This window comes from Crocuta crocuta, unplaced genomic scaffold, assembly GCF_008692635.1.
Source record: "Crocuta crocuta isolate KB4526 unplaced genomic scaffold, BGI_CrCroc_1.0 scaffold50, whole genome shotgun sequence".
Lineage (NCBI taxonomy): Eukaryota > Metazoa > Chordata > Mammalia > Carnivora > Hyaenidae > Crocuta > Crocuta crocuta.
Window position 1 is genome coordinate 4,815,726 of NW_027527428.1, and position 11,401 is coordinate 4,827,126.

At 61.9% G+C, this 11,401-nt stretch overlaps 2 protein-coding genes across 3 annotated transcripts in view; one reads left to right on the forward strand and one right to left on the reverse strand.

Annotated features, from left to right (window-relative positions):
* The window catches only part of LOC144225127 (synaptogyrin-2-like), a 9,449-nt gene extending 5,001 nt beyond the window's left edge, over positions 1-4,448 (forward strand). The window contains exons 3-7 of the mRNA XM_077756291.1: positions 1,649-1,851; positions 3,131-3,141; positions 3,250-3,560; positions 3,917-4,056; positions 4,148-4,448. Coding sequence (XP_077612417.1) covers positions 1,649-1,851; positions 3,131-3,141; positions 3,250-3,560; positions 3,917-4,056; positions 4,148-4,345 — 863 coding nt within the window. The 3' untranslated portion in view covers positions 4,346-4,448. The remainder of the gene's footprint in view (positions 1-1,648; positions 1,852-3,130; positions 3,142-3,249; positions 3,561-3,916; positions 4,057-4,147) is intronic.
* A 1,805-nt stretch (positions 4,449-6,253) lies between these two features.
* Positions 6,254-11,401, reverse strand: part of TK1 (thymidine kinase 1) — an 11,943-nt gene continuing 6,795 nt past the window's right edge. Inside the window, exons 5-7 of one of the 2 annotated variants that reach the window (XM_077755006.1) lie at positions 7,660-7,749; positions 7,233-7,352; positions 6,254-7,142 (exon numbers count right to left, since the gene is read on the reverse strand). In XM_077755006.1, the coding sequence (XP_077611132.1) occupies positions 6,939-7,142; positions 7,233-7,352; positions 7,660-7,749 (414 nt within the window). In that variant the 3' untranslated portion in view covers positions 6,254-6,938. Of the gene's footprint in view, positions 7,353-7,659; positions 7,750-11,401 lie in introns of both variants that reach the window. The other variant, XM_077755001.1, reaches the window with a different exon arrangement.

Sequence of the window (11,401 nt, forward strand, 5' to 3'; positions counted from 1 at the left end):
GAGGTCGATGCTTCCCGGCTGGAGACAAGAGGCAGGGGCTGGACCTCCTGGAGTCGCCTCTGACTTGTAAAGTGACCCCAGGACCTTTGTGTCATCTGTCCCCAAGCCCCGCAGGCCTCTGCGTGGTCGACCTGTGGAGGCTTTGGTACCAACCACCTCTGCCCCAGGGACTTGTCACCTGCCTTGGTCTCTAGACACTGCCCTCTCCTGGTTGTCTTCCTCCCTCCCTGGCCAGCCGTTCCAGCGGCCGCCGTCCAGGAGTCTACGCCTGGCTCTCTCTTCCTCTCACGTCTGTCTGTGTCCCTTCCTCCCATCTCTGTCCTTCCCGGAGGCCGGACTCGTGGGAGAGCGGTGTCCCCTCTCTGAGCCTCGGTTTTCCCTTTTACGCAATGGGATACAGAGACCGGGCTCTCCCTCGCCCTGTGACCAGGGGCCAGCGCTTGCCCTCTTGGTGATTCAGCGCCTCCCTCTTCGCTTAGTGGGGTGAGTAGGCCTCACACCCCTCTTCTGCCCGGGGCACTGATGCGCTTGGCACCATAAAATTCCTGGAGGCCTTGGGAGGGGGTGGCTGAGAAGCATGCTTGCCTAACCTGGGATCCTAACCCCTTTGTCATCAGGGTTGTGACCGGAAGATGCAGGCTGGGCAGAGTCGCCTCAGGAGGGCCCCCGTCTCTGTCCCCTACAGAAGGACCCACCGTTTGAATGAAGAAAAACCCTGCCAGCCCTGATTCGTGGAGGCTGGTGTTGACCCGTGCACACGCATGGGCTAATGTGAGGATTTTAGGACGCGGTGGGCTCTGATGGAAGGGGAGGTCCGTGGGGGGGGGGGCTCCGTGTGGCCCCCGTTCTCACCCCTCTGCTGCTGGTCACCGTCCATGCAGGTCTGGGGAGACGGCGGGGTAGACTGTGAAAAGGCCCAGCTGCAGCAACCCACCAGGGTCACCTCCCCCACCCCGGTCCCCTGGTCCCCTGGCCCCGCCCACTCACCTCTCACTGTCCAGCTCGCCTGGGAGGACTCTGAGTACCCCCCTGGCCAGCACTCCCTCATTAATCCTTAACTGTAACTAGCAGAAAGTGTCTGGAACTCTCCCCTTCCGGGCAGCCCGTGGCCCCTAGGGAACACGCCCCCACCGCGCCCCACTCAGCCTTCCCTGTTCAGATGCTCCAAAGCTGTGGGGGTGCAGGGGGAGGACTGGACTCTGCCTGTCACCTGGAGACTTGGTTTCAGCCTGCATACCGTCTTGGGCATGGAAGTCTGCAGTCACACACCCTTGGGGCCTGGCTCAGCCCCAGAAGACTTGGGAAGAGGGTTCTCGGCGCCACCCAGGCTTAGCTCCAGAGAGGAGCAAAGAGCGACAGGCCAGTCTCGGAGTGTGTCCAGGCTGCGGCCTGGGGTCTGGGATGGAAGGGGGAGAGAAGGGGGGGCTTATGAGCCTGGGTCCTGGGCAGGGGAGTCCCAGACAGGGATCTATCTGGTGGGCTTCTTGGAGGAGGAGGTGGGAGGGCAGGGGGCAAAGTGTGGGTGGGGCAAAGGGGCGGGCCCTCCTTGCGTCCCTCTCTTCCTGGGGACTCCCTGGCCCCTTCCTGGGAGCAGGGGGACACGGCCCCCGCCACGAGGTGGGCTGAACGGTTGTCTGCCCGCCACCAGAACACAGGCGTCTAGGCACAGCCGTCGGAGAGTCCGGGGCGCTCCGCTCGCTGCTGGCTGCGGACCGCATTTTGCCGTCGGTCCCTGGGGCGCGCTGGCCACGCCCCTGGGGGCCCGGCCTGGGGCGGGCGGGGCCNCCGGCCGGGCCGGCGCGGGAGGGCCCGGAGGCGCCGCGGGGGAGCAGGCCTGTCGCCCTGCTGGCGGTGGGAGGAGCTTGGGGCTGCTCCAGGACAGGTGGCCAGCGTGCTGGGACTCCCTGCTGGGGGAATTCACCCGGAAGGGGCTTTCCCAAGCACGTTGGGTAAGGAGGTCTCCCCTCCACTCGGGGAGCAGGTCACGGGGAGCAAGTCACGAGTCTGCTTCCCCACCCAAGATCAGGTGACCCCAGGATGTACCCTTCCCAGTGAGATAGGGGACCCCTCCAGCAACAGATTACTGGAGGTGAGGGGGTTAGGAGTGGGGGGGGGGTGGCACAAGATTTGGGACAATCAGCACCCAGAGCTGGACAAGGTGTGAGAGAGTGAGGAGGCAGAGGGCCGGGACCGGAGTGCCCACAGCATGCCTGCCTGGGACTGGAGCCTTCCGAAGTGCCCTGGTGGCCCCCATGCCCCCTCTCTGCCCGACCGTGGGGTCTGATCCAAGGAGCAGATGCCCCGTGTGTCGGGATGGCTGTGCCAGGAGTCGGGGCTGGCACACTGCTCCCAGCATCGGGGAGTTCCGGCTTCATCTCCAGCTGGGGGTGGGGCTTGTGCCTGTCAGCCTCAGAGTATATTGAGGGCCTTGTCTGGGCAGGGCAGGGGAGAGGCCTGTGCCTGTCCTAGTGAGAGCCAGGTGTCCAGACCGTCCTGCATCTGCTGACATGGGGTGGGGATGGGTGGTGGCCTTGAAGCCTGGGGAGGAGATGAGGTGCCATGAGGCTGGACCTGGAGCCCCTCCCAGAGTTGTGGCCGGTGGACCCCCTTCCACCCCGGCCCAGGACCTCCAGGGTTCTGAGTGCAGAACTGTATCCACAGGCTGCCAGTCAGAGTAGCCTGGGGTGCCCTCAGAGGAGAGGGTCACGATGCCAAAGAGGCCAAGACTCCTTGTAGAAAGAAAGCTGGCCCCACTGGGGAGACCAGCCCGGAGCAGGAAAGAGTTGGAGGGCCCCCAAGAAGTGGGAGTCTGGGGGCATAGGTTTCAGCTCAGAGCACACCGGCGTGGCTTTCCCGAGAGGTGGGGGGAGGCCTCCATCACCCAGGTGTTGGGGCAGAGGTTGGGCTCTGTAGAGGTGACTCAGGCAGAAGGTGATCTGGGGGTGAGACTCCAAGCCTGGCTTTCTGTGACTCTGTGGCCTGTCTCCTACTGAACCACGATGGCCCTTCCTGGCAGGCAGCAGGGGTGGGGCATTCCCTCCCAGGAGATCCCCGTCCATCCCCCGCCGGCCCCTGGTCCAGGAATCCCCCGCCATGCCCCCGGTGACAGCCACTGTGCTGGCCTCTGCAGGTGGCCTGGGAGTAGGGAGAAGTGAGGACTGGGCGCCAGCCAGAAGCAACTTGCTTATGAGCTCATTCCCAAGTTCGGGGTGGGGGGGTGGGCGGCTGGTGCCTGACCTCCCAAAACAGAACAGGGGGAGCCCAGGGTCCCTGTCACATTGTCTGGCGACCGCTCAGCCCCCTCCCCCACCTGTCCCCTCAGGTCTTTGCCTTGATCGTGTTCTCGTGCATTTTCGGCGAGGGCTACAGCAACACGCACGAATCTAGACAGAGATACTGCGTGTTCAACCGTAACGAGGACGCGTGCGGCTACGGCTGCGCCGTCGGGGTGCTGGCCTTCCTGGCCTCGGCCGCCTTCCTCGTGGTCGACGCCTACTTCCCCCAGATCAGCAACGTCACTGACCGCAAGTACCTGGTCATCGGTGACCTGCTCTTCTCAGGTACCGTCCAGCGGCGCCCCCGTTTGATTCTGGGGAGGTGAACAGGGCCAGGCAGTGTTCCTGGGACTGCGGGCCCTTGGCTGCCCCTGCTTGCGCAGGCGGGCTCGCGCACACGGGCTCACGCACAGGGATTCGGGAGTCTGCTGCAGCCCCACCGGCCTGGAGTGACGGGCACGGGGCTTCCGAGCCAGGTCGCCGCCCTGGCTTGTGCAGCAGTGCCCTTCACTCCTGGAGGCTCCTGGGAGATCCCTGCCGCGGGGCCTCCCCGTCACCACCACCGTAGGGAGCTCCTCTTGGGTCCCCAGGCAGCCCCTGCCTCCATGGAGCTGACCTTGCCCTCCGGGCCCCCTTCCCAGCTTTCTGGACCTTTCTGTGGTTCGTTGGCTTCTGCTTCCTCACCAACCAGTGGGCGGCCACCAAGATGGAGGACGTACGAGTGGGGGCCGACTCAGCCCGGGCAGCCATCACCTTCAGCTTCTTCTCCATCTTCTCCTGGGTAGGTGGGCCGGGGGCGGGCAGGGGTGCAGGGTCTTTGGAGAAGGCGGGGGCGGCGGGCTGAGGACCCCAAACCTGGGGTCTCCCCGCAGGGCGTGCTGGCCTCCCTGGCCTACCAGCGCTACAAGGCCGGAGTGGACGACTTCGTCCAGAACTACGTGGACCCCACTCCAGACCCCAGCACCGCCTATGCCTCCTACCCCGGCGCGGCCGTGGACAACTACCAGCAACCGCCCTTCACCCAGAACGCCGAGACCACCGAGGGCTACCAGCCGCCCCCTGTGTACTGAGCCGCAGCCGGGCCGGTAAGGGGGTGGAGAGGGCGCTCGGGGGCCTCCGTGCTATGCTGGACTCCTCTGCGAGCCTCGCCTCGCCTCCTGGGGCCGCGGCCCCCTCGCCCTGTCCCCTGTCTGGTGCCAGTCGGAGCCGCACACAGCCCGGAGAGCCCCCCCCGCCTCCCCAGCCTCCCCGGCTCTGGCTGCCGGCCTCCCTCTAGCAAGGGCTTCGCCCACCCACTACTCAAGGGCATTTTTTTAGGAAAGGGTTTTTAGCCAGATGTGTTTTGTTCTTGCTTGTAATGACCCACAACCCCAGCTGGAATAGCGACAAGTGCCCGACACGCTGCTTTAAGTGCCTTAGCTTCTCCCCAGCCCAAAGGAGCCGGGCCCTGGTGGCCGCTGCTAACTCGGGGTTCTATGCCAAAGACGAGGCTGCGGGGCCAGGGCCCCCTCTCCTCCTGACTCAGGTGTGTTCCCCACGCCCCGGCCCCGCCGCGCCCCCGGCCCCCTGCCTGCTCTGGGAGCCGGCAGCCCTGCACTCACTGCTGCAGCGGCTGCTCGCTCCTGGATCTCGGGTCATTGCTCCGTGCCAGTGCCTCCGGGCTGCCTGCCCGCCTGCCAGGCGTGGGGCTGGATGCCCACCCCAGGGGGCACCGGGCAGCATTCCCTGCCCCTTGCTCCCAGCCCTTGGCAACAGGGAGGGGCCTTGCCTGACGGAAAACACCCAGCTTTATGTAAATACTCTGCCACTGATAGGTGTGGGGTGCACCCACAGCCCCTGGGCTGTTCTGAATGTATTAAAAAGCCTTGGGGGTAAGATGCAGACCCTTGGTTCTATTAGACTGATTTGAAGACAGAATAAATGTTTTTCTTGTTCATAATCTCCAGGGTCATTAGTTGGGGCTCAGCCTAGGGGCTGAGGAGATATTCCACTCTGGGGCACACCCTGGGAGGGGGGGTGCTCTGTGAACTTGTGTTGTGAAGTCATGGCAGTCTGCCCCTCCGGCATGACCAGCGCACGCGCACGTCTGGGGTCTCATTCCTCACGCTGCCACCATCAGCATCTTAAAATAGCAACTGTGCTCAGCTTGTAAACAAGGCGGTTTTTCTGGACTGCCTCGCCAGGGCCCTGCGGTGCCCTTGCTGGAGTTGGGGTGGGGGCACCTGGGAGCCACCCCTGCCCTGGTAACCCTTTCCTCCCCAATCCTCCTCGTGGAGCAGAGTGCTCCAGCAGGGGCCAGAGTCCTCCGCTCCCAGCAGATGGAGGTTAGCGCCTCCAGAGCCCGTCCCAGGATGGCCCACCCCAAGGGAGCGAGCCCGGCTCTGGCAGGAAAGGCCAGGGCCCCTGAAGCACCTCACTTCCCTTTTGGAGCAGCAACAGCAAGAACCGTCAGACTGGGCCTGTTAGTTTCAAAATCGAGTATCCTCTAATAGGGTTCTGCAGACACTTCACTGTAATTCGGGACCAGCCACTAGCAAGCTGGCATCCAGCGAAGGGGAGAGGCAAGCCGGGGCGGGGAGGCCCATCTCCACAGGTGGGTACACCCAACCCTGGCGGGTTCTTGCTTCCACGCAAGCTGCTGACGGCCCATTTTACAAGGTACAGCCGCGCTAGTCTTCTGGGCTCCTGAACTATCAAGTGTCTGTTTCACAAACAAAACCTGACCCCACAGCCCCAGCTGGCAGCCCTAACTACAGCCTTGTCATTCCATCCGGACCCTAGGCTCCTCCGTCCACCCATTTTGTCCTAAACCTGTCCAGATGGAAGAGCAAGCAATGTTAGGACATGCTTCGTGGTGCTTCTCTGTTAAAGTGCTTGGCTAAGGGACTAGAAAAAGATCTGGAAGAAATCCTCACCCGTGTCACATCAGAGCTGTCTACAGGGAGACCAAGGGCATCCCAGGCAGTTAAAGACAAATGTGCTCTCGCCAACCAGTAAAATTTAATATTAGTTATTAATTTCACACACTACAACAGAATCATAGACCCTGTCCCCAGCTACCTCTGCGCCTACCCCCCCCTTTAAAAGACAAGCCCCTGGGATCTGGGCTCCAGCGGGGTCAGTGTCCCCCATGTGAGAAGCTGTCATTCTGGAGAAAATGACCACCAGTGAGGAGGAAGGGCTTTTGGCCAAAAGGGAAGCCAGAGGGCCCAAGTCCAGCCACCCCCGGGGGCCAGGAGCCCTTCCCAGGCAGGCAGAAGTTTCTGCGTGGGATGAGGCTCCGTGCTGAGCGGGAGGTACTGGTGAACGGACTTCCCAGCGAGAACAGAAACTCAACAGTGAAAGCCACAAGGGGGAAGAAGTGTCGCCAGTGTGTGGCCCTGCCCCCCACCGCACAGGAGGAGGGGCGGGTGTCTGCGGTGGCCAGACCCCGAGCTCAGGGTGGACCAGCAGCCGGGAAGGGGAACCAAGAAGGGCCGGCGGGCAGGAAACGGGGAAACGGGATGTGCGGACTACCAGCCCGGGGAAAGTGCGCTGCACGAGGCAGAAAGTTCCATCCCCCCCCGCCGCCCCGCCCCCACTTCCTCCTCCGGAAAGGCCGGGGCGCAGGACGCGGGCGTCCGCCAGGGGGCGGCAGTGGGAGGGGCCGGGGCTTCCAGGCGCTCAGTGGGCCGAGCTGCGCCGCAGGACCTGGAGAGGCGCGAACAGCTTCCGGGCCCCCGGCACCGGCACCGGCACCGGCACCGGCACCGGGCAGTTCTCCTTGTTCTCCCTGCCGTCCAGCCCGCCGGACGGCCCCGAGGCCTTCTTGAAGTAGCACAGGCGGCACACGGAGTGGTATTTGTCCGCGCCTCCGATCACCTCGACCTGCGCGCGGGGACGCAGAGGGCGGGGCTGAGGCCGCGCGGCGCCCGCGGGACCCCCCACCCCCACCCCAGCCACCGCGCGGGGCGCTACCTCGGTCTCGGCGCCCAGCCTCTTGGTGTAGGCGGCTTCCCGGTAGCACTGCATGCACACGGCCGTCAGCTTCACCACGCTCTCGGCCAGGGGCACCAGGTTCAGGATGGCCCCGAAGGCCTGCGCCCGGGAGACACAGCCGCTGGGCTCACATCTCCCCGAAACCCCCGGACTCCCCAGCTCCGGCAAGGGGAAACTTTGCCTTGACCTTGCCCTCCGCCAAGCCCTGAGCCACCCTCAGCATCCAGGCACCCGCGGATGGGGGGCGGGGGCGCTGGGGCCGGCTCACCTGAGTGCCCCCCCCCCGCCCCCGGCGCTGGGCTCCAGTCATCCAGGGGGCACCGCCTCGCCAGAAAAGGCCCCTCCTCCTGCCCAGGCCCCTTTCTCCCCCCAGACCCCTTCCCAGGCCCGGGGTCCGACCACTCACCTTCCTCTGGAAGGTGCCATCCAGGGCAGCCACGATCACGGTCTTCCCCGCGTTGGCCATAGACTCGCTGAACTCCACGATGTCTGGGAACTGGGGGGGGCGGAGGGGGGAGGGCAGTGAGCTTGCGCCCGGAGCAGCAGCTTCCAGCAGCCACGGAGAGACCCCGCCACCGACCAGCGCGGAGGCCGAGAGCAGGGCGACCCCAACGCCCCGACCAGGAGGCGGGTCTGTGCCTGCCCCCACTGCACACGGCTTCGCGCACCCGCAGCCGCCTCGCCTGCCGCCAGCCTTCAGGACAGAATGGTCCGCTCCAGTCCCCGGCGCCTCGGAAAGACGCCAGGTGATGCGGGCCCCTGGAGGTGGCCAAAAGCTCAGGCCACGGGGCTGCCTGCCTTGAACCCTGCTCTGGCTGGATGCATGTGTTTGGTGACCTTGGCCATGACTTCATGTCTCTGAACCCCAGAAGTGGCAAAGAGTGCCCTCGGTGTTGTTTAAGGAACTGAGGCGCTCAAATAGTGAATAGATAATGTGTCATCCGATGCCTCGATTTACTTGCTAAGTCAACTGTCATTTTAGGTGGCCCAGGGTGAGCTGCAGCTTCTGCAGACCCTGTGGCGAGCTGTCCCCCGTCAAGCCCATTGCCTTCCGGCCATGTGTGTGTCTATCTGGATTGGTCTTCAGGTTTGTGAACCGCCCAGCCTGTTCTGATCTTTGGGCGGCAGGTCGCTGTCTAAGCCGTTCAGACCTGCTTGGCGCATTTATCAAGGTGCAGGGTTACGGAGACCTGGACAAGCTCCCATGAAGGTGGCCAGAAAGGCCGAGAGCTGTCTAGTAGGACTCGGCTGAAGCAGCCGGATCTGACTCCCCTGTGGGGCTGGCCGGGCCCAGGCTACAGAAATACCCTTAAGTCCTGCACGGTCACACATGCGTCCCCACTCCGTCACAGGTCACAGAAATGCAGCTCCTAGCTTGCGAGGGGCTCCCAGCCAAGTAAACAGCCCCCTCCCTAAGCTGTCACAAAGAAAACTGTCTCTGGACATTACCAAACAGGGGCGGGGGCACTGCCCTCCCCCGCCCCCCAGGAGAACATCCCTGTGCCTTACCCTCTACTCAGAGGCATAACTCCAGCACGCGGGTCCTTCCACACCAGGGCCCAGGGGCCCGAGGAGGGTCCTTGCGCATCTCCCACCCCACTATGCCGATGCCAACATTAACAGAGCTGACTTCACCCCCGGTTCGCCTGCCACTGCCCTGGGAAACAGCGAACCCTGGGTCTCAGGCAGGGGCGCCCAGAGCCTCAAAGACAAGGACAGCACCTCCCAGATTGCCTGCAGCGTTTCCGATCGCCCACCAGGAACCATGTTACCAGCACTTATTTCTCTTTTGTGTTTAGTTTTGAGAGAGAGAGAGACAGAGACAGAGGATCCAAAATAGGCTCTGTGCTGGCAGCACAGAGACCAATGCGGGCTCGAACCCACGAACCACGAGATCATGACCTGAGCTGAAGTCGGGCGCTTAACCGACTGAGCCCCCTGGCAGGCGCCGCTCCTGGCACTTGGAAACACACAGAGGGAAGACAAAGTGAAGATACAAGAAGACGGCCATCAGCGAGCCAAGGGGTAAGGCCTCGAACACCCATCCCCGCACGGCCCTGAGGGGGAAAGGAGCCTGCACACAGCCTGACCTCGGGTTTCCAGGCTCAAGAATTGGGAGAGAATCAATTCCTGCTGTTTAAGCTGCCTGGTCTGTGGCACCTGTTACAGCAGCCCTAAGAAAGGAATACAGGCTACATTTGAAACAGAACCTTGGGGGCGCCTGGGCGGCTCAGTCTGTACAGCATCCGACTTCAGCTCAGGTCATGATCTCATGATTTGTGGATTCGAGCCCCGCGTCGGGCTCTGTGCCGACAGCTCGGAACCTGGAGCTGCTTCAGATTGTGTCTCCCTCTCTCAGCCCCTCCCCTGCTTATACTGTCTCTTTCTCTCCCTCAAAAATAAACATTAAAAAAATTTAAAAATAAAATAAAATAGAACCTTGGGGCTCCTGGGGGGCTCAGTCTGCTGAGCGTCCAGCTCTTGGTTTCGTCTCAGGTCATGATCTCCCTGTCTTGTGAGTTCGAGCTCACTGGGCTCCAAGCTGGTAGTGTGGAACCTGCTTAGGATCCTCTCTGTCTCTCTCTCTGCCCCTCCCCCACCCACACTATCTCTATCTCTCTCAAAATAAACAAACCTAAAAACAAAGCTTTAGGGGTGCCTTGGTGGCTCAGTCGGTTAAGCGTCCGACTTTGGCTCAGGTCATGATCTCACGGTTCGTGGGTTCGAGCCCCGCATCGGGCTCTGTGCTGACAGCTAGCTTGGAGCCTGGAGCCTGCTTCCGATTCTGTGTCTCCTTCTCTCTCTGACCCTCCCCTGTTCACGCTGTCTCTCTCTCTCTCTCTCTCTCAGAAATAAAGATTTAAAAAAATTTAAAAATCTTTTAAAAAAAAAACTTTAAAACAGAACCGCAAAGTACTTAGCCAATTTCAAGTTTTCTTTTTTTATTAAAATAAATTTTTTAAAAAGTTTTATTATTTATTTTCGAGAGTGAGACAGAGCACGAGTGGGGAAGGGGCAGAGAGAGAGGGAGACACAGAATCTGAAGCAGGCACCGGGCTCTGAGCTGTCATATCAGCACAGAGACCAACGCGGGGCTCGAACTAACCCATGAACCGCGAGACAATAACCTGAGCCAAAGTCGGACGCTCAACCGACTGAGCCCCCCAGGCACCCCCAGGTTTTCTTTGTAGACAAAAATAATCACAACATGAGACCCAGTAAGGAAAGTAACTGAGAGGTTTCTGGCTGGTGATGAGTCTGCCCGCTCGAGTCCAGCGGCCCGTTCTACCTCCGGGTGACCTGGCACAAGCCACTTCCCAAACGAGTTCTCATGAAGGGGAGAGAACCCAAGGGAGAGATTAGGGAGCCTCCGAGTGGATCTGAACCTCTGCCAGCTTCCTACCAAGGGCCTGCTGGCTCGTGACGCACGGCCCGGTGACCCCCCGGCTCTGCTGCGGCCGAGGCCACACAGGCCAGCGATAAAGGATGTGACGAAGTGAAACTTTCGGCCGTGAATGGTAAAACATGAAACGAAATGCCACCGACAGATCTCAGAGGCAAACAAACAGGGAAGAGAGAAACAGAGCGTGGGACAAAGCGGCCTCGGCCACTTCGGGCCCCACCGAGAAAGGAGAAGCCAAGAGGAAAATGAGTGGAAGCTCTTAAAAGGCAACTGAGAAGAGGGGAAATAAACACAAGTAGCCCATGAACATGAGAGACGTCGGACGGCAGCAGTGAAAGAGACTTGCGCTAGGGTCTGTGTGCATACGCACAGGCGTGCAAGCTGTCACCCGCCCCTTACACCTCTCCTCTCCTCTCTCCTGGGGGTTCCTGCAAAGGCCCAGCGGTCACACTGGCCCCTATGCCTGCCATCTGCTCTCCATTGGCGGGGCTGCCCTTTGGCGGGCCCTCCCCAGGGCTATGTCCCAAATGCCCCCCGCTAGCCTGCCCAGAGCCACCTGTCTCCATCCTGTCCCTGAGACACACCCAGCCAGCCAGCAGTTCACTCCCTGGCTCTCCTTTGGGCCCCTTTCTGACCACCTCGCTGTAGCTCTGTCCCCTACACTTTGTCCATCTGTCCGGTCGCCCCCACCTGACCTAGGACATCGTTCTGTCCCTGGATTACAAGGGAAGCTCAAGCGTGGAGA